The sequence below is a fragment of the Paroedura picta genome, chromosome 5 (genome assembly GCF_049243985.1).
Source record: "Paroedura picta isolate Pp20150507F chromosome 5, Ppicta_v3.0, whole genome shotgun sequence".
Lineage (NCBI taxonomy): Eukaryota > Metazoa > Chordata > Lepidosauria > Squamata > Gekkonidae > Paroedura > Paroedura picta.
Window position 1 is genome coordinate 112,290,653 of NC_135373.1, and position 21,817 is coordinate 112,312,469.

General features: G+C 45.5%; 1 protein-coding gene across 5 annotated transcripts in view; it reads left to right on the forward strand.

Moving 5' to 3' along the window:
- Positions 1-21,817, forward strand: part of TMTC1 (transmembrane O-mannosyltransferase targeting cadherins 1) — a 186,101-nt gene that overhangs the window by 102,893 nt on the left and 61,391 nt on the right. For 4 of the 5 annotated variants that reach the window (XM_077339957.1, XM_077339958.1, XM_077339961.1 and 1 more), the window contains 2 exons: positions 908-1,029; positions 18,007-18,171. In XM_077339957.1, coding sequence (XP_077196072.1) covers positions 908-1,029; positions 18,007-18,171 — 287 coding nt within the window. The remainder of the gene's footprint in view (positions 1-907; positions 1,030-18,006; positions 18,172-21,817) is intronic. The other variant, XM_077339959.1, reaches the window with a different exon arrangement.

Sequence of the window (21,817 nt, forward strand, 5' to 3'; positions counted from 1 at the left end):
AGACGGCTTGGTACCCAGCACTCACCTGGGTCCTCCAAGATGCATGGAATGCAAGAGATGCGGGAGACATCGCCCAGAGACTGACTCTGGTGGCCACAGACTCTAGATAAACACGGAGGACCAGTAGCTGCACCAGGACCAGCCATGGGGGATATCTGTAGCCATGACTGGCCCAGCCATGGAGTCACTGCTCCAAACTTGGTCCTTGCATAAGGGGTGTTATTAAGGGTTCCCCCCACGTATCTCCAGCTCCCCCCCAAGCCACGTGGGAAATTGTCAGCAGTGTGTGTGTGGGAGAAGAATCCCAGATTCAAGGCTTGCCTCTGTCCCAAAAGCACTGGGTGGCCATTCTCACTTGCGGGGTCCTTCCATCCACAGCTCATCCTGTTTTTCAAGGTGGTTTGTAAGAATTACTAAGATACTGAGCTTGAAACAGTACATCAGGCCTAAATTGTAATCCCTTGACATGCACGGCGAAAGAACCACACATAGCAAGTGGTTAAAATGTGACATTCACCGCCAGAGGATGTAGCGATGGGCAGAGGCATTAAATGGCTTTAAAGAGGGATTAGACAGATTCATAGAGGATTGGTCCATCAGTGGCTACTTGCTATGAAGACAAAAAGGAACCTCCACATCCAGATGCAGTGCACCTCAAAATCCCAGTGCCAAGAGGCACCATCTGGCCAAGGCCTTGTTGGCCCTCCATAGGAACTAGTTGGCCATGGGATGCTGGACTCGATAGACTACTAGTTTGCAAGTCCCTTGTTAAATTCTTATGATGAACAGCCATATGGTCCAGGTATCTACTAGGTATGGCTAATGTTATATGAGAAATGAGTCTGCAATCTAACCTCGGTTTGGCGTTCCCATTCATTCACTGCCTCTAATTCTTACTCTCTTTCAGAAGCTGGAGCACAGAGAAGTCCTAGTTGGCCTGTTGTTCCTGGTTTTTCCCTTCATACCAGCGAGCAACCTCTTCTTCAGGGTGGGATTTGTTGTAGCCGAACGCGTCCTTTATATGCCAAGGTAATTCCGCACTTTTGAAATAGCTCTTCCTTTTTTTTCTTTCGCCGTTCCCGATAGACGCATAGATCCACTCCTCCTTCCCCCTTCAAAACATCTGTGAATATTAAATTACTCCTGTTTTCTCCAAGAGCTCTCAAATAACATCTGCTGGATGGTAGAAAATAGAACAGTTTAATTCATTACGGGCCATGCAGTGATTCCGGGTTGTGTCCTTTTTTCCCCTATATATAACATTACCTCTTTCTTAATGTTCGTGTTTTGCTGTTCACCCAGCTCTGAATAAATCTCTATAAATGGAATTTCTGGGTTAAGTACTTATTTCTACTCAAGGGCTTCGTTGAATTAGGTGCTATGGTAACAGTAATTTTCAAATATCTTGGTTGCACTTTGACAAGATCCAGCTGCCTGATGGAATAAATCGTCACTGCAAACCTTTCCCTGCGAGAATGATCCTACAATGAGCGGTAATCAGGGATTTCCTTTCTTGGTGCCCTAATTCACACCACGGTCTGCAGGAATATGAATGTCACCGGAATGCCCGGGGTTACTGGCAGGCTTGCATCTTGGCTGTGCCGACAAGGTAGTGTTGTATGTCACCACTGGTGACTCCACGTGGATTTCTTACAACATTATTTCCACACTCACGGCCATGTTTTGGGCACTGCACCTGTACAATGACAGCAGTTGCTACAGATGCAGGCTGTGGCCCCTGCATGCAGACTGCTGTACATATGAAACTCCACATGGTCCAAGTGAGATCCTGTTAGCTACTGATGAGAAGCCTGAATTTTCATAGAATAGAATCATAGAGTTGGAAACAACCTCCTGGGTCATCTAGTCCAACCCCCTGCACTCTGCAGGACACCCACAACCCTATCGCTCCTCCACTGTAAGCTGCCACCCCCTTGAACTTTCACAGAATCAGCTTCTCCATCAGATGGCTACCCAGCCTCTGTTTAAAATTTTCCATTTTTGTTTGTTGCATTTTAAATAACACCACCACCACTAGATCCAGTACAAGATCTTTTCTTCTCAACTTGCTAATGGGACTGTCCTTTTGAAAGCCTTTGCTTTTGCCCAGGTTACTGTGTTTCAGTGCGGCCATCCCAGATGAATTGCATTGCCCCCAGCGTCCATCTCAGAGCAGTGGCCATGTGATACTAAGGGCCAATCGGTTTTCACCCAGCCCTGTAAAGGTGTTGAGTCTCGCTTGGCTACAAAGGACATGGACAGCTTAGTTCTCATCATAGATGGTCCCTTTTGCCTGCTCAGCCCAGTCCTCCAGTCTTCTATGCCAGGGGTAGTCAACCTGTGGTCCTCCAGATGTCCACGGACTACAATTCCCATGAGCCCCTGCCAGCAAATGCTGGCAGGGGCTCATGGGATTTGTAGTCCATGGACATCTGGAGGACCACAGGTTGACTACCCCTGTTCTGTGCTGTCCATCCTAACCTTCAACCTGTATCTTAATGGGTGTCTTCCTTGTGGCTCAGCCCTGGAATAGGGAGGTGGCATTTCTCCCTGAAGACATGGATTTTTTCCTGGGGAGGGGGTACCTCCCTTTCAGTTTCATGAATGAGTATTGATGTTCATATGTAGCTTTTGTTCTTTAAAAGCTCTCAGGCTTGGAATTCTCCCGGCCATTGGAGAATTGTGTCTCCAGTCCAACCAAGAGTGCTGGTTGGCGTTAAGATAGATTTTGACGCTAAAGGGGAAAGCGTTTCCCTTTCCTACATTTTGAAAAGGATCCAACCTTCTTCCCTTACCTCCCCTGTCTTCCTTACACCGCCAGGAGGTAAAAATCCTTTATTTTCAGCTCTGATTACTTGATCCTGAATTTCCTTGCTCAAGAAACGGTTCATGCCTTAGCTTGACAGAGAGCTGGAACTTAAATCTCGAGAATGAAAAGTGTGCGGGGCAGCTAATTCGTGTGTTAGATTGAAAACGGATAGACTTTGCTTGTTGTTCCACGGTTCCCCGAGGGGCGAGGAGGCTTGTACAGGGAAGGGTATGGAAAAGGCTAAACCCGATTGCTTGCAGAAATACTGAACAGTGATGAATTGTGTCTCTCATTTGGTTCTCCTTAAAAATAGCTGATAACCTCAGCAAAGGAAGAATAATTCCCACTCCCCTTGGCTCCAAGGGGGAGTTTGGCAATAAAATGATTGAACAAATAGAGCAGGGACCGTTTTTTCCCTCCTAATGTTACTGCAAATGCTATTTAGAAGTGGTTTCATCTCTTGCTTTGTTGCCAAATGTAATACATCTTCTGTGAATTTTATTTCTGCTCTCAGCTATTTAATTTGGAATACAGTGAGGATGCGTAAATGGTGCGGATTGACTGTACGCTGGATGGGGTTTTATAGAGGTGTGATTTAAAGACCTGAAATGGGAGATTTATATTAAAATAAACATTGGTTAGCTGTGTACATGGGAATAACTGTGTGACAACTGCCATCAGATTCGGGGTGGAGGGGAAATTGAATACTACTCAATAGTCATTGGGGTGAAATGAGGCTTGGACTGCCATATGATAATATATTAGTGTTGCCAGGTCCCTTGTGACCACCAGGTAGGGATGCCAGCCTCCAGGTGGGATCCCCTGGAATTACAGTTCATCTCAAGACTACAAAGTCTGCCAAGTAGAGGGCGTCACCCCACATGACTTGGTGCTTTACCTTTCCTTTACCTTTATGACCATATGTATGAGCCTCTTGTGGTGCAGAGTGGTAAGGCAGCAAACATGCTGTCTGAAGCTCTGCCCATGAGGCTGGGAGTTCAATCCCAGCAGCCGGCTCAAGGTTGACTCAGCCTTCCATCCTTCTGAGGTCGGTAAAATGAGTACCCAGCTTGCTGGGGGGTAAAACGGTAATGACTGGGGAAGGCACTGGCAAACCACCCCGTATTGAGTCTGCCATGAAAACGCTGGAGGGCGTCACCCCAAGAGTCAGACATGACCCGGTGCTTGCACAGGGGATACCTTTACCTTTTTATGACCATATGTGGTCATGTCAATCTGCCCTCCCCCTCCCAAAATGGCCAGTGATGGGCCTGGAGTGGGTGGAAACGGGAGGGACCGTGGGTGGGTGTGGACACAGCTATGCTCCCCAATCATATTCCGCATGATCATGCTACTTCCGGGATTTCTCGAAGGATGAAGAATGTTTCAGGGGTTTTTCAATGGTAAAAAAGTTCAGAAAGGCTGTTATATGGTACAGACAGAGAAGCTGAAATGAGCAGCCTTCCCATGGTTTAAAGTTAGCATACCAGGGTCACCCCCTCCCCTCAGGCTACTGGTCCTTGGCATGCTAAGCATGCACAGTGGCTTCACACAGATAAGCCACCGGTTTGAGCAAGATGCCTACACAAGTAATTCTTCTGTCTTGCCAGCATCAGATTTAAAAGGGGTGTACTGACTACCGCAGTAGAGTGGGCTGTACCAATTCAAACTGCAGGTGAAGGGGGTAGCAGTGCTCTGGTGCAGAAAATTTTCTACCCTGCAGGCGTAAATATAGTGTGTTTATCTGTAGTCATCAGGGCTTTTATGCTGCCAATCAATCACACCGGATGGGTTGAATGTGGGGTATGAGGCATGGACCAGTCCTGGTGCTTATACAATATAGTCCTGGCTTGTACACGGTATACTTGCCCAAGCCTGCAGTGCAGGGAGGGGAGGCCTAAATATCACATTAATAAATGAAATAAAAGTTTTGCTTGCTGTATTTAAATTTTGCTGACTTTGTTTAAATGGCTTAGAATTTAAATTTGCATCAGAAAAGTTTTACAGTTTAAATTATTTGAGAAAACCGTGTGTGTGGTGCTCACAAAGAATTTTTTTTTTTAAATGTGAATCCCTTCTTGGCATCTGGTGTGGTAAAATTCATTATACCACCTCAGAAATCTAGCATCTTATTCTGCTGTATGTGTAGGGTAGGCTGCAGACTTCCGACATCCTACTTAAAATATCTGTAGAGCCAGTTTGTTGTAGTGTGGTCAGGTGAGACTTAGAGAGACCTTGGTTCAAAATCCCACTCCGCCATGCTGGGCTATTTCTCAACCTAACACACCTATCAGGGTTGTAGGGGTGCTGTGCAGAGTGATGGACCACTGTCCTGAGTGCCTTGGTGGAAGGATAAAAATGATATAAAAATGATACTTCCGGAAGAAGTTCCTGACCGCTAGAGCGGTTCCTCAGTGGAACAGGCTTCCTCGGGAGGTGGTGGGTTCTCCATCTTTGGAAATTTTTAAACAGAGCTAGATAGCCATCTGATGGAGGGGCTGATTCTGTGAAGGTTCAAGGAGGTGGCAGGTTACAGAGGATGAGCAATTGGGATGTGAGTGTCCTGCATAGTGCTGGGGGTTGGACTAGATGACCCATGAGGTCCCTTCTAACTCTTATTATTCTATGATTTTTTATGAAATGAGAAGAAGAGTTGGTTTTTGTACCCCACTTTTCACCACATGAAGGAGTCTCAAAGCAGTTTACAATCTCCTTCCCTTCCTCTCCCCACAACAGACACCCTGCGAGGTATGTGAAGCTGAGAGAGCTCTGACAGAACTGCTCTGTGATAACAGGTCTAACAGGACTGTGACTAGCCCAAGGTTACCCACCTGGCTGCATGTGGAGGAGTGGGGAATCAAATTCAGCTCTCTAGATTAGTCCTGAACCTTATTAAATAACTTTGGCGTAGTCACTGTTGTTTAGCATAACCTACTGGCCGGGATTGTAAGGGTAAAATAGAATAATCCCACAGAGGAAAGACGGAATACGAAGAAAGTCAAAGCAGTGAATTTTTGTAGATTTGTTGTTGTTAGGTGCGAAGTCATGTCCGTCCCATTGCGACCCCATGGACAATGATCCTCCAGGCCTTCCTGTCCTCTACCGTTCCCCGGAGTCCATTTAAGTTTGCACCGACTGTTTCAGTGACTCCATCCAGCCACCTCATTCTCTGTCGTCCCCTTCTTCTTTTGCCCTCAATCGCTCCCAGCATTAGGCTCTTCTCCAGGGAGTCCTTCCTTCTCATGAGGTGGCCAAAGTATTTGAGTTTCATCTTCAGGATGATAAAGACACCTATATCTGCATATCCTTGTCACAAATGTATTATTCAGTTTTATTTCTCAGCAAATCTTATTGCTGCATCATATTATCTGACTGATAGCATTGTCAGAACTTTTCTATTTATTGACTCTTTATAATCTGTCTTTCTCACTGGGACTCAAGGCAGATTATGCACCTCTTATTTATTTCAGTGGGATTTACATCTGTATAAACACAGTTAGAAACTGCTCATGTAGGAGGGAAGGCCCGCACATCCTCCCCATAGCTGCTAAAATCCTGTACGAGTAACGTTTGTGTTTTTAAAATGCCCCAAGTCTGGTCTTTTTGTTCCTAGAGTTTTAAAATACTTGAATAACTAAGAACCTCCCTTCTGAGAACAATATCCCTTTATCTGGAAAGGCTAATATGCTATTAGTTATTTCCCTTTCCATTGCTTGCATCACACAATTGTCGAATTACAGAAACCATTTCCTGGTTAAAGCACTTAAGTCACTTTTCTATTTTCGTCAGTCCTGGGAACTTTCGCTCTTGGACTGGATCCATGGGTCTGGCAGCAATGTAATGAGGCCCACATTACATTGGGGTTGGTGGGAGGGTTTGGATTCTATTGGGGAGACTGCAGCTCAGAAGTTGAGCGTCTGCTTTGCATGCGGAAGGTTCCCATTTCAATCCTATGCATGTCTCTTAAGACCCATTATGCATGGGAGGGAAGGTCTGCCTCAGAACTGGAATGACGATGGCGGAAATCCCCAATAATGCACACCGCTGGCAGAGGTCAAGCGCAAGTTCGATGCAGGCCTCCGAAAAACCTGCATTAGGGAAACGCGGAAGAAAGTGAAGCTTGCTGCCCGGCCAGGGCCACAACCAGACACAGTGCTGGGAAAAGAGCGTGCATAATTGGGGAGGGCCGCTGCTACCGTGGCTGCCCTGAGCTCCATCCTGCAGTCTCCGCCCCCTGGACTGCTGCGGGCCACTGTGCCCTCCCTTACCCTCTGTATCTGCTGGACCATCCGCCTTCTGTTTCCAGCAGCCTGAACGCACTGAACAAACCTGCCGTATGTGTCGTCTGCGCATGTGCGTGCCCTCGGCAGCCCAGCTGTCGGGTGCTTTTGGCACAGCGGTCTGCTCGACAGGCCGGGTCCGGGAAGCCTCGCCCTGCGCTCCTGTCCCGTTTGCTCCGCATTGCCGTCTCTTCGGCCGTCACCCCTGGCTGCTCCGAGCATTGCAGCCATGCCATTTGTACACGGCTTGCCGCACAGCTTCCTCCTCCACATCTTCCATCAGACCCCCACCCGCCATAGTGGCGGCCATACATAATGGGTTTAAGGCAGGCTTTCTAGACCAGGGTTCTGTGAAACCCTGGGGTTTCTTGATAGCCCTGGAAGGGTTTCCCGAATGGGTGCAAGTTAATTCATTTATATATAATATATATATTAAATATATATATATATATATATATATATATATATATATATATATATATATATATATATATATATATATATATATATATATATATATATATATATATATATATATATATATATATATATAAATGTGTTAAACATTTCTTGAGTGATATGACCATATATGGTCATGTTGACCCATCCACCCCCTTGCAAAATGGCCAATGATGGGCCAGGAGGGAGCCGGAAGGGGAGGAGCCCCAGGTGATCATGTGCACAGCTCTGCTTCCCAACCATATTCTGCAAGATCGTGCCACTTTTGTGGTTTCTAGAAGCCTGAAGAATGTTTCAGGGGCTTCTCAATAGTAAGAAAGTTGCTCTAAGGAGTCAGGCAGAGGGCCTTCACTTCATTCTTTTAACTTGAGATGCTGTGGATTGAACCTGGGACTTCCTGAATGCTGCATCACTGAGTCACGGCCCCTTCCCGGTAACCATTTGGTTGGCTACAGCTACTCCTCGAGAAAGACGATGGGAACACGAGTCTAGTCATCTTGAGGCTACGCTAGGAATTTCAGTTACCGTATTTGCGGGCGTATAAGACAACCCCCCAACATTTCCACTCAAAATATAGAGTTTGTTACATTACATTACAGTACCTGTCATTGTCACCATTGTACGGCCGCTGCGCAACCGCAGCACCTCCGGCCCACCCCTGCATCTCCCTGTGACCGGCAGTAGTGCGCATGTGCGAACTCTGCGTAGACAAGGGGCGGGCTGGAGCGCCGCTGCTTCCTGCCAAGCAGAACGGGCCAGTCACGCCGAAAAGGCTGGCACCCCTGTCTCGCTGCTGATGACCCGCCGCGGCCGCGCTGGATACCGTGCGATACTGGACGGTATGTAGAATGAGGTGGGTGGGCATCGTGAGGCCACTATGGGCAGCTATGTCTATCCCAACTGAAGTGCACCCGGCGTATAGGACGACCCCCCCACGTGGAGGCATGTTTTTCAGGGAGGAAAAGTAGTCTTATACGCCAGCAAATACTGTAGTTCAAAATGGCTTCCTTCTGGTTAAGGATGGGAGTCAAGGAGGGAAAGTATACTGTTCTGAGGCTGCAGGGGCTGCGTTGGGTCCCAGTGGTTTTATAAGCAAATGTCGTATGAGTGATTTTTACATGTAAAACTTTGTACTGCTTTCTCCAGCAGTTGTCAAGCAACATTTAACTGGGAGTATGATACTGCCTGCAGATGAGTAGCAGCTAAAGGTATACACAAAATAGATGAAAGGAGAATGATGCAAGGCACTAAAGGAGAAAGGCAGGTCTAAATGAACCGTACCAGTTAGATATCATTAAAAAATGAATTGCAGAGTAGTTCAGCAGTGGAATTAGCTGCCTATGGAGGTGGTGAGCTCCCCCTCAATGGCAGTCTTCAAGCAGCAGCTGGACAGAGACTTCTCATGGATGCTTTAGGGTGATCCTGCATAGGACTACTAGATGGCCTGTATGGCCCCTTCCAACTCTAGAATTCTATGAATAAGTAAATTAATAAGCAAAACATTGTATGATGTTCCAGGAGACTTATCCATCAACAGATACACGTTCAATATTTTCAGGTCCTTTCACAGGACCTCCTTTTCTGATATACAAGAGAGAGCCAAGATCAAGTTACTTCATGCCATAGTATTTCTCATTACTATCCATGGGTGGTAAAAGTGAACATTGAATAAGGCTGACAGGAAGAAAGTTCATCCCTTTGAAATGCAGTGTCAGGGGAGAGTTTTACAGCTATCGTGTTCCGCCAGAAAGACAAACCAAAAATGTTCTAGATCAGGGGTAGTCAAACTGCGGCCCTCCAGATGTCCATGGACTACAATTCCCAGGAGCCCCTGCCAAGCCTAAACTCTCCCAAGAAGTTAAAATGACTAAACTGAGGCTATTAGAGTTGGGTCACATTGGTTGAAATCTTGACAAGGTTTTCCTGAGAGTAAGCCCCATTGAATAATATAGGACCTACTTCTGAGTCAACTGAAGGATTGCTCTTGTCGTAAGAGTACAAGTCACTGGATCCACGAGATGGATCAACTCCGTAAAGAAGCCACAACTGTCATACAGAATCTGAGAGAAGCTGACAACAATTGGCTATTTCAGAGGACGTCGATCCCATTCCCCACTGTCCCCATAAGTCGGAAACAACTTGACGGCATTTAACACAGACACACAAACACACCCACAGTGCCTTCTTTGAGTAATGCTTGTAAGTTCGGTTTTGTCATCTGTTACGGTATTGCCTTTCAGCTGTTGCATGCTTCCATGTTTTTGTGGCTCTGTATCAGTCAAATTGAGGCTTTTGAACTCTGGTGCTGGAGAAGACTCTTGCGAGTCCCTTGGACTGCAAGGCGAACAAACCGGTCAGTCCTAGAGGAGATCAGCCCTGACTGCTCTTTAGAAGGCCAGATCCTGAAGACGAAACTCAAATACTTTGGCCACCTCATGAGAAGGAAGGACTCCCTGGAGAGGAGCCTAATGCTGGGAGCGATTGAGGGCAAAAGAAGAAGGGGACGACAGAGAACGAGGTGGCTGGATGGAGTCACTGAAGCAGTCGGTGCAAACTTAAATGGACTCCGGGGAATGGTAGAGGACAGGAAGGCCTGGAGGATCATTGTCCATGGGGTCGCGATGGGTTGGACACAACTTCGCAACTAACAGCAACAACAATCAGTCAAAACTTGGGTCCATCTACCGTATGTTTCTTGAAAGCTCCAGTCTTTATGTTCATTCCCCTCCCTCTTTAAAATAGGAAATTACATTCAGCGTAAAAGGCCAAAAGGCGATCTGATACCTTAAAAAAAAAATTCAGTGAAAGATGTGAAGTGACTTTTGCAGTTATTTTTACTTGACCTTTGTTAATAGCGTTTTGTTCGATAGTAATTAAAATTCATAGTGTGATTGAGGATGTGAGAATGGAATTGAAATTTCCGTGAGGTGGACGACCTCTTAAAATCATGAAAAGAGAGTTCTTTTTCTCCTGCCAAGGATTCTGCTGTTATCCACGTGCTTCCAGGGTGTACCTTTTTCTTTCTAGCTTCCTGATTTGAATGCTGATTCTCCCGTGCAATTTGCCCTCTCTTTTCCGATGTATATTATTTGAGTGAAGGTGTCACGGTCAGTCCTGAAAATCCAAGGTCCTGCATGTTTATAGCAAAGCTGTTGGTAATACGAAGAACAAAATTGAGACTCTACCTTTGGGCTAGTCCCTGACTTGTTTCTTTTGATTTTCCTCTCAAGCATGTCTCTGTATGTAAGCTGGTTATTATACCGGTTCAGACTTTGAACCAGAGGATTCCCCCATTCAGACCTCACCTCTGTCACAAACTCATTTAAGTGGTCTCATGCCACATAATGAATATAACATTGGCCTACTTTACAAGGCTGTTCTAAGGATTATAACAGGATGGGCATGAAGCACTTTGAACACTGAAAGCACTGTATAAATGCTTACTGACTATATATCTTTGCAGCTGATGTACTACACCAGTTTGGTGTAGTGCATCAGCTGCAAAGATATATAGTCAGTTTGGTGTAGTGGTTAGGAGTGCGGACTTCTAATCTGGTATGCTAGGTTTGATTCTGCACATGCCACCTGCTGGGTGACCTTAGGCTCACCACGGCCCTGATAAAACTGTTCTGACCAAGCAGTGATATCAGGGCTCTCTCAGTCTCACCCACCTCACAGGGTGTCTGTTGTGGGGAGAGGAAAGGGAAAGTGACCGTAAGCCACTTTGAGACTCCTTCGGGTAGAGGAAAGCGGCATATAAGAACCCACTCTTCTTCTTCTAAAATGTAGTGTGCACTGCTCATATACCATGTGGTTTCTGTTGACTGCTTTTATACCTAGAACACTGCATGTGGCTAACCCCAGTGTTTATCCAAACTGGATAAAATGACTGTAGTTTTTATGTTTACCGGGAATGGATGAACTCATGGAGCTGTCTGATAATGAATTGGGCCATTGGTCAACTGAGTTCAGATCTTCTATTGAGACTGGCTGCAGCTTTCCTAGGCCTCAGGCAGAGTTCTTTCCCGCCACTTACCTGGGAATATCCCCTACTCTTAGGGCTCCTTAGGCCATAGTCTTCTGAACAGATGTTTTTCCTGCAGCAAATAGCTTTGTGAATTGCAGCCTGTTAGAATGAGGTTTGAAAGGTGACGTTACCATGGATTCATTAGTTGACTGACCTTTGGCAAATCACGGCCTGCTTGTATTCTTTCTATAAAATGTGGGCAGTAGTGGCCTACCACAGGGGTGGTCAACCTGTGGTCCTCCAGGTGTCAATGGACTACAATTCCCGTGAGCCCCTGCCAGTGAATGCTGGCAAGGGCTCACAGGAATTGTAGTCCTTGGACATCTGGAGGACCACAGGTTGACTACTCCTGACCTACCACACAGGTTTGCTGTGAGATTTAAGAATGTCAGAAGAGCCCTGCTGGATCAGACCAGTAGTCCATCAGCTCATCGCCAGTGAACGCTGGCAGGGGCTCATGGGAATTGTAGTCCATGGACATCTGGAGGACCACAGGTTGACTACCCCTGGCCCTACCACACAGGTTTGCTGTGAGATTTAAGAATGTCAGAAGAGTCCTGCTGGATCAGACCAGTAGTCCATCAGCTCATCGCCAGTGAATGCTGGCAGGGGCTCATGGGAATTGTAGTCCATGGACATCTGGAGGACCACAGGTTGACTACCCCTGGCCTACCACACAGGTTTGCTGTGAGATTTAAGAATGTCAGAAGAGCCCTGCTGGATCAGACCAGTAGTCCATCAGCTCATCGCTCACGGTGGCCAAGCACTGAAGGGCCAATAGCAAGACATAGAGGCCAGATCTTCCCCTGATGTTGCCTTCTGGCTCTAGGATTTTGGAGGCTTAGTGCCTCTGAATGCGGAGGGTTCCCTCAGTCTACAGAAGAAGTATTCAATAGAAGTTGTTATTCAATAGAAGTGCAATCCAGCCAACGATATACAGTTTTAATCCCTTTAGATTCCATTGATACTTAAGCACCCAGCTAACGGTCGTTCCCACTGAAACCAGCAGGACGTAAAGTATCTTAACACTGGCCGGATTGTGCTAAAATTAATTGCAAGGAGGCTTATTTGCAATTAGCTAACTTCCACTGCTAATTTATTACAACAGAGGTTCCCCAGTGGTTGGCCACAGAGTGTTTATTGGGTGATTGGGTCAGTATAATAGCACTTCACTTTGCGTGCTACATCAGCAGCCTAGTGGCTAATAAATCTATACACTTTTTTTTGGTGTGTGGTGTGGGAAAGTCTGGTTTTCTGAAGCTCCTGCCAATCAACTTAATTGGGTGACCGTGAATTATAAGAGAGCAAAAAAATAAAATAAAATAAAAAATTCCCTCTTCCCATTTTCTCTTTGCCAATCATAATTCTAGAATCCTTTATATACCTTTATAATCTTTATAAAACTTCCTTCCTTCTCTGTCGGTTATATGATGAACTAAGAAGTATTTTTGCAGTTCCTTGTAAGGAAAATTGCTCCAGCCCCTTGGTTTTAGGGGCAGGGGGTTGGATCGAGTGCAGCATTTCTGTGGGTACAAGGATCCATGGATGTGGCAAATCCATCCTTCCCTCCTGTAACCGTCCTAAAAGCTCCCGTCAGAATTTTGCTCCTAGCGGATGGGAGACCTCCCAGAAGCAGGATTTCTTGGGAGAATTTCTGGTTGCCACATATGGAAGGAGCTAAGAGAGGTGACTCTCTGTGGGTAGGACAACTTGCACACGCAAAAACACTGTGCTCGATCCAGCACAGTGCATAGAGACCTCTGGATGGTGAAGTCTCAATCCGCTGTGCTGGATCAAGCACAGGTTATTCTTGCATGTACAAGTTGTCCTACCCACAGAGAATGTGTATCCCAGGTGTTTCGGCTTGAAGCGGCCCTCCTGTCCATTCATGCATCTTTGCGGCCTGAGGTCTTTTAACAGGAATGCTAGAGACTGTGTATAAGGACTAGTTGTCTTACGGGCCTCAACTTCCCATGATTAGTATGTCGTTAGGTAAAGTAATGAAAATTGATTGGCTCTAACCTTGTGATTGCTTGAAGAAACATTGCATATCCTCTGGGAGAACAGTTGCAATCCTGGACTTCATGGCCAAGTGTATTTCACCTTGCCCTGTCACATGCTGCGTTTTCTGAATTGATGATGTGTGCAAACAGGTATGGGGAGAAGCATGACGTAGTGGTTAAGAGCAGCAGCCTCTAAACTGGAAAACCAGGTTTGATCCCCCTCTCCTATGCATGCAACCAGCTGGGCGACCTTGGGCTAGTCACAGTTCTCTTAGAGATGTTTTAAAAAGCAGTTCTCCCAGAGCTCTCTCAACCCCACCTGTCACCCAGAGTGTCTGTTGTTGGGAGAGGAAGGGAAGGTACTTGTAAGCTGTTTCAAGACTCCTTCAGGTAGTGAAAAGCGGTGCATAAAAGGCCAGCTTGTTGTCATTGTCTTCACTTGCATGAGGAAAACATGGTCTCCCTGACGCCATCTTCAGATATTTCATATTGGAGGAAATAAAGCCAATATTGGTGTTACAATTTTTGGCCTCTGAGAAGACCATATATTACTATTAGAACAGTGCTTTTTAGAAGATTCTTTCCCAGATTTGAACATCTGATCTTTGAGTCTTTGCCTGTTAAAGTTAAACACTCCAAAGAGAAAGCTGATTGACTTTTTTTTTCCTTAAATAAAAAAGTGTTTGGGTTTCATAAGGGCTCAAGATCATAAGAACAAACAGGAGATGCTGTTTCTGTATAGTTTGCCAAAGACCCATGAATACACTGGAATAAAAGCCCAGGCATTTCAAGAGAACAAAAACAAATTAGCTCATGGCGCTTTACGTCTAGACTGTAGATTTAGCTGTTTTAACTAAATAGCAAATGGGTCCTTTGGAGTGAAAAATGTGTTTTCGCCATATGCAAGGTGGGGTTACTATTTGGATAGATTTATGGTGGTCGTATCATTGCATGTTGGCATCCTGGCAGGGGTTTGAATTTTAAGCAAACACAAGGAACAGTTTAAGGAACCATTTTTGGGGTAAGATTTGTTTATTTGTAATTAGAAAAGTAAGTCAGAGTTTCAATCTAAATAGTATTTTTGGAGGGGGTACTGCTTCTTGAAGGTCTTTTTTTGGGGGGGTGTAATTTTTAAGTGATATAGCACAGATTCCACCTATTTAAATAATATAGCTTCGGATTAAGAAAAGCATTTTATAAAGTTATGTTGACTCTGTTAATTTTAGATAATTGTTTTTTGATATTTTGATAGCACTTTTCTTAATAAACTCAAAAAAGCAATTTACGCAGAACAGCAAAAGCTCCAGACAAAACACTCAACTTAAAACAATTATACATAAAAAAATAATCAGCCGGCAGTGAAGTGCAAAACAAAATGAAGACTCTTAATGTTACATGGGAAGTTACTCAATTACTTAATAATATTTCCTCAGTTACTTAATGTTATATGGGAAGTTACTGCATTGGGTGTCCCAGAAGGCCTTTGAGCAAAACATGTCCAGCATTTTGAAAAATTATGGAACTCAGAGAGAATTTTAGAGGGATGTTTAATAACCGACCCCCACAAACACTCACATTTGTTGTTCTATAAAATGCCTTGTTGAAGTTCACAGGCTGCAATCCACAGAGACCCAGCATGGTGTGGCGGTCAAGAGCAGTGGCCTCTAATCTGGAGAACCATGTTTGATTCCCGGCTCCTCCACATGCAGCTGGCTGGGTGACCCTGGGCTAGTCGCAGTTCTCTTACGGCTGTTCTTGCAGAACAGTTCTCTTAGGACTATCTCAGCCCCACCTACTTCACTAGGATGTGCTTTGTGGGGAAGACTGCTTCAAGTCTTCTTCAGGTAGTAAAAAACGGGGTTTAAAAACCAACTGTTTTTCTGTCAGTATGGCTCTGGATTTTTGTTTTTGGTGTACAGCAGTTTTCTGGTTGAGAAGACGTGGTAAGCCCTAGAATTCTCTCAGTTCAAAACTGGGAGAATTCAGTGGGTTGGTATAGGGAAGTCACAATTTCTCCAACCATGGTTGAAACGTGAGGAGGTGATAGAACAGACTGTGCCCTGACCTGGGTAGCTCAGGCTTGCTTGGTCTACTCAGAGCTCTAATCCCATTTCAGAAGCTAAGTAGGCTCAACCATGGTCAGTATTTGGTTGAGAGCCCACCGAGGAAAACCAGGGTTGCCACGCAAAGGCAGGCAATGGCAAACCACCACTGAAAGTCTCTTACTTTGAAGATGCCATAAATCGACTGCAAGAAAAGAATAGAATCTATCCCTTCAGAATATAGGTTTATGTGCCAGTTTTCAGATGTACCCCTCTATAAAAAAAATCTCTGTAAGTAAGAAACTACTTTACTCTATCCCATTCCTTGGCTCTTCCGGTTTTTTTAAGGGAAAAAGTATCCCCTGTGCAAGCACTGAGTCATGTCTGACCTTTGGGATGACGCCCTCCTGCGTTTTCATGGCAGACTCAATACAGGGTGGTTTGCCAGTGCCTTCCCCAGTCATTACCGTTTACCCCCCAGCAAGCTGGGTACTCATTTTAGCGACCTCGGAAGGATGGAAGGCTGAGTCAACCTTGAGCTGGCTGCTGGGATCGAACTCCCAACCTCATGGACATCGCTTCAGACACCATTTCTGCTGCTTACCACTCTGTGCCACAAGAGGCTCCTTCTGGTTTTCTACTTCCACGTAATTAAAAAAAGCCCCCTTCCCCTCAAAAAAGGTTTGTGGTAGTACAGTCCAATCTAGCACCACCAGATTCAGGGAATGGTCCTCAGATACCTGATGCAATCTCCTCTTTGGGCTAAGTAGGTGGGATCTCCTGACTTCGTTAGAGGAGAGTAGGGGACTTTTTCCTCTTCATTCCCAGAGTCAGTCCCCAGAGTCAGGTCAGATGAAGACTGCTCACTTCCTGAGACCCTGGAGAGCTGTGTGCTTTCTAAGCCGATGGATTAACAGATAGGTTTGGTGTAAGGCAGCTGCATATGTTCCTATTAAGGGCCGGGCAACGTATTATTTATTTAGAAGAAGAAGAAGAAGAGTTGGTTCTTATATGCCGCTTTTCCCTACCCGAAGGAGGCTCAAAGTGGCTTACAGTCGCCTTCCCATTCCTCCCCCCACAACAGACACCCTGTGAGGTGGGTGAGGCTGAGAGAGCACTGATATCACTGCCCGGTCAGAACAGTTTTATCAGTGCCGTGGCGAGCCCAAGGTCACCCAGCTGGTTGCATGTGGGGGAGCGCAGAATCGAACCTGGCATGCCAGATTACAAGTCCGCACTCCTAACCACTACACCAAGCTGGCTCTCATTTACTACCTCTCAGGGCGGTAAATACATCAATAGACTGCCTTCTGGTAATTTAAACTCTTTGGGCTCGTTGAGACGTAGTGCTCATTGTTGACACAGGGCCAAAGCTTTGTGCTCATCTGTTTCCTTGTTTCCTCCTTGCAAACTCTGATTGATATAATTACTTCCTCTTTAGGAGAAACTCTGGTTCGTCCCAGCAGTTCAAATCAGCCAACTGGGGTTTATACATGATTGCATCTTGCAAAAGCAGCATGGGGGGGGGGGGATACAAAACAGACAAAAATAACCAACTATCTCTTGTGCCAGTCCTGAATCCCGAGGGCTAGTTTGTCAGAGGATGCAGGACTTAAGCCTAGAGCTCTTTGGCTCTTGGCCTTGATCTTTCTCGTAAGGGTTTGCGTCCCTGGCCATGCCCAGACTTTATACCTGCAAACAAGAAGAGCAAACAAAAGCTCAGCTTCAGGCAGCAGCAATATTCCTTCCAATCTGCCCTGTAAAAGCACGTCTTACATAGGACCGTATTGATCGCATGAGCGTTTAACTTCAATAGTATTTTTCTTTTACAGCATTGGACCCTGACCCCCCCCTCAATACATGTTTGATGTTTTTTTTCTGTTCAGAAGTATTTAAATCTTCTAGTGATGGGGTCCTCAACATGGTGGCCACTGGGTACTTTTTGAAAGTGGGTGTGTCCATGTGGGGCTCCTCCCCCAGAGTGGCTTCTGATTGGCCCCTGGAAACCTGATTGGCCGTGCATATTAAAATAACATTGTTTCAGTGGCAGCTGCCACAACAGTGTTGATTTTATTCTCACTCCTCTTCCCCAATATATTTTTGAAGTTACCTCCCTTTCCTCCTTCACACAGGCCTCCTCTCCACCTCCTGCAGCAGCAATTTTGTAGTTGCACCCTCTGCAGTATGTCAGGATTCTATAGATGCCCGCAGGTGCCAAAGGCTGGGGGCTCCTGCTATAGTGAATGATTCCCTGCATGCTGAATCCTGGCTTTGCAGATTAACACTGGTGACGATAAATCACGGCATTGTGTCATGTCTGGAGTGAAAATTCAACACTGAGACTCTGACGTGTCCCCTTTTTCTCCTTCGACGTTTGCTTTTGCAGTATGGGGTACTGCATCCTTTTGGTCCACGGCTTAAACAAACTTTGCACATGGCTAAATAAATGGAGAGCCACGGCGATGACTATGTCAGCGTTGCTCCTGTTGCTGTTCTCCTGGAAAACGGTGAAGCAGAATGAAATCTGGCTGTCAAGGGAGTCTCTCTTCAGGTATGACGTTGCATCTGTGATTTCTGGAAGAGAGGAAACTTAGCAGTGCTTGGAACCAGTTGCCTAGATGGGTGGATGGGCTGTCCTTTGGTAGAGTGCGGGGAGCCATCTGTCACGTTTGGATCGCCATCTGTCTAGTTCTGGGCTTCCTTCATTGACCAGGGATTGGGCAATATGGTCTGCAAGGTCTTTTCCAACTCTGTCACTCAGGATGTTACGGCACAATGGCAAAGGTGAATAAAGAAGTGGCAAAACTTTCATTCAGCATTGCAAGCTTATATGTACTGTGTGCAGTTCTGGAGGCCTCACTTCGAGAAGGACGTAGATAAAATTGAAAGGGTACAGAGGAGAGCGACGAGGATGATCTGGGGCCAAGGGACCAAGCCCTATGAAGATAGGTTGAGGGACTTGGGAATGTTCAGTCAGGAAATGATCAATCAAGTAATAAATAAAATAAAGGTACAGGCCTATGAGGCGGTGGTGATGGAATTGAAGACTTTGTACATGCCCATGAAGACTTATACCCAAAAGTAAATGTAAATGGTCTTGGAGTTGCCACTGAACTCAAACTTGGTTCCGTTGCTTTCCACGGCTTCCCCCCTGAATCTATTTACAGAGAGAGATACACCGTTGGCGAATCTGCTGTAAAATCAGCCTTCTTAAATTGCCGTGCATCCCACTGCCAGGGAGTGACAGAAGGATCATGCGTCGGCAGCCAGCTTGTCTCCTCATCTTGGGGATCAAACCTTTAAAATGCTTCCGTGTCCCATCTATAAATGGCTTCTCCTTGTTCAGCAAATTGTTCCCTGAGCCAAATGTGCTGACTAGGGAATGAAGGGTGCTTTTACTGCTTTTGACTTTATGCATGTTAACTCTGCGGAACTAGCAGAGCAGTGTGCAGCAGCCCTCCTTGTTTTTGCTTTGCAAACAGGATTATTTAATAGGTTACTCATGAAAGAGCACTCATGAAAGATCAATGGAAGGCAATTTAATAGGAGATTGCACAGCAAAGAGTTTATCATGTGGGGGAAATGTTATTGCCTGCGGTGATAATTCACGGGGTGGGGGCACCTACCGCTTGACTCTCAGCAGATTCTCTGTAGTGCTGTTCCATTTTGACAGTCGTAATTGTCATGGCCTCAAGGAATCCTGGGAACTGTAGTTTAGTCAGGCTGCTGGGAATTCTGTGTTTAGGATCTCCGGCTGTATCCTCAAAGGATGAGGGTTCCACCTTGCAAATAGGCAAGATCAACCACTGGCCATGCCCATGTGTTCTCTGTTGTGCCCCCCCCCCGCCCCCCAAGGTGGAATGTCCTCCCCAATGAGGTCAGAAGGCCCCCACTCTTATGGCATTCTGCAAACTATGTAAACCAGAATTTGATCAGGAGGCGTTTTTTGTGAGGGTAATGGGGCTACATTATAAGGGGCTGGTTCAGGAAGATGGTCTTATCAATGGAGATGTAAATGGGCAAGACACATCTTTCTGCAGACACGAAAAGGGCCCTAGGTTTGCAGGAAAATGTGGAATCTGACAAAACATTGGGCCGCTCAAAAAATAGTTCCTTGCACCCATGTTTAAGGCAGTTTTACCAACTTCCTAGTCTTCCTGCTGGCATACTGAGGCAATCAGACAGATCTCAGCTTGGTAAATTCAACAAGTGTTTTGAGATCTCACTTCAGATTAAAAGTTGTGTCCACTTTAGGCCTATGGAACTACAACTAGACAATAAGACGTTTTAAATGAACATGCTAAAACTAGAAATTAGATCCATATAGGTTGCACACTTGTGGTGCAGTGTTAAGACTGTTTTCCTGGGAGAAGTCACACCGAATAGACCCGAGTAGGAATCTAGGAGACCTGCTTAAAGTTGCTTGCTTGGTTTAGTAGGATTTACTGATCCATACTCTACAGGCCAGATAATAACTAGACATCTTTCTCTCTCTGACTTCAGAGTGTCTACAGGCCAGATAATAACTAGACATCTTTCTCTCTCTGACTTCAGAGTGTCTACAGGCCAGATAATAACTAGACATCTTTCTCTCTCTGACTTCAGAGTGTCCAGAGCATTCGTGCACATTCTCACAGTACCTCTGCTTGGTGGGTGTTATTATTTAGCCCCATAGGTTGCTGAGGTAAGGCAATTGTCTAAGGCTACCATAGATAGCTTTGACATTGATGGAATTTAAACCCAGGGCCTTGTTGATTCCACGGCTCTGTCTCTTACCGGCTAGAGTCTGTACTCGCTTTCAGCAAGGAAATGGAGCACGTTTATGCAAAATAAGCAAATTTGCATTACCGTTTCTGCTTTAAGCTGGCCATGGGTGAAGGCTTTGCAAATTAATTTACATCACCGGACTTTTGTGCCAGCACATTGTGTTAGAGGTTAGTCTGTCAGAAACACCGTAACAGTCAATTAGGAAGGAAATCACGCAGAGGCATTGTTCTCAAAACTCCCGTATCTGGTTTATCCCTCCCGCGGCAACCTCATTTGCTGCATTGTTTTTTTATTCTGAAGGGAAAATATTCTTGTTAAGGAATTTACGTTAGGAAAAACGTATGTGGAAGATTGCAGGATGAAGGAAGTAGACACGGAAAATTCTGTAATGTGCTGACTAATTATCATAGAATCATAGAATCATAGAGTTGGTAGGGGCCATACAGGCCATCTAGTCCAACCCCCTGCTCTACGCAGGATGAGCCCTAAGCATCCTAAAGCATCCAAGAAAAGTGTGCATCCAACCTTTGCTTGAAGACTGCCAGTGAGGGGGAGCTCACCACCTCCTTAGGCAGCCTATTCCACTGCTGAACTACTCTGACTGTGAAATTTTTTTTCCTGATATCTAGCCTATATCGTTGTACTTGTAGTTTAAACCCATTACTGCGTGTCCTCTCCTCTGCAACCAACAGAAACAGCATCCTCCTCCAAGTGACAACCTTTCAAATACTTAAAGAGGGCTATCATGTCCCCTCTCAACCTCCTTTTCTCCAGGCTGAACATTCCCAAGTCCCTCAACCTATCTTCATAGGGCTTGGTCCCTTGGCCCCAGAACATCTTCGTCGCTCTCCTCTGTACCCTTTCAATTTTATCTACGTCCTTCTTGAAGTGAGGCCTCCAGAACTGCACACAGTACTCCAGGTGTGGTCTGACCAGTGCCGTATACAATGGGACTATGACATCTTGTGATTTTGATGTGATGTCCCTGTTGATACAGCCCAAAATGGCATTTGCCTTTTTTACCGCTGCATCACACTCATGTTTCGTTTACAGTCCACAAGTACCCCAAGGTCTCGTTCACACACAGTGTTACCTAGAAGCGTATCCCCCATCCAGTAGGCATGCTTTTCATTTTTCTGACCCAGGCCTTCAATTATGTGTCTTTTAGGTTTTCCTCACTTGGTTGGGAAATGGATGTACTTAGTATTTCCTCTGCTTAAAGTAGGAAATAACTTCCTGAGTGGATCAAGGACCTGGCTTAATAAATGCCAATCCCTTTTACATTGACTACAAACACGTAGAACTCATCTTTGTTATTATGATTGCACACACAAACACACACACAGAACAAACAAAGCTGCCTTATACTGACTCTTGGTCCATCCATTTCAGTGTTGGCTAAATTGACAGGCAGTAGCTGTCCAAGATCT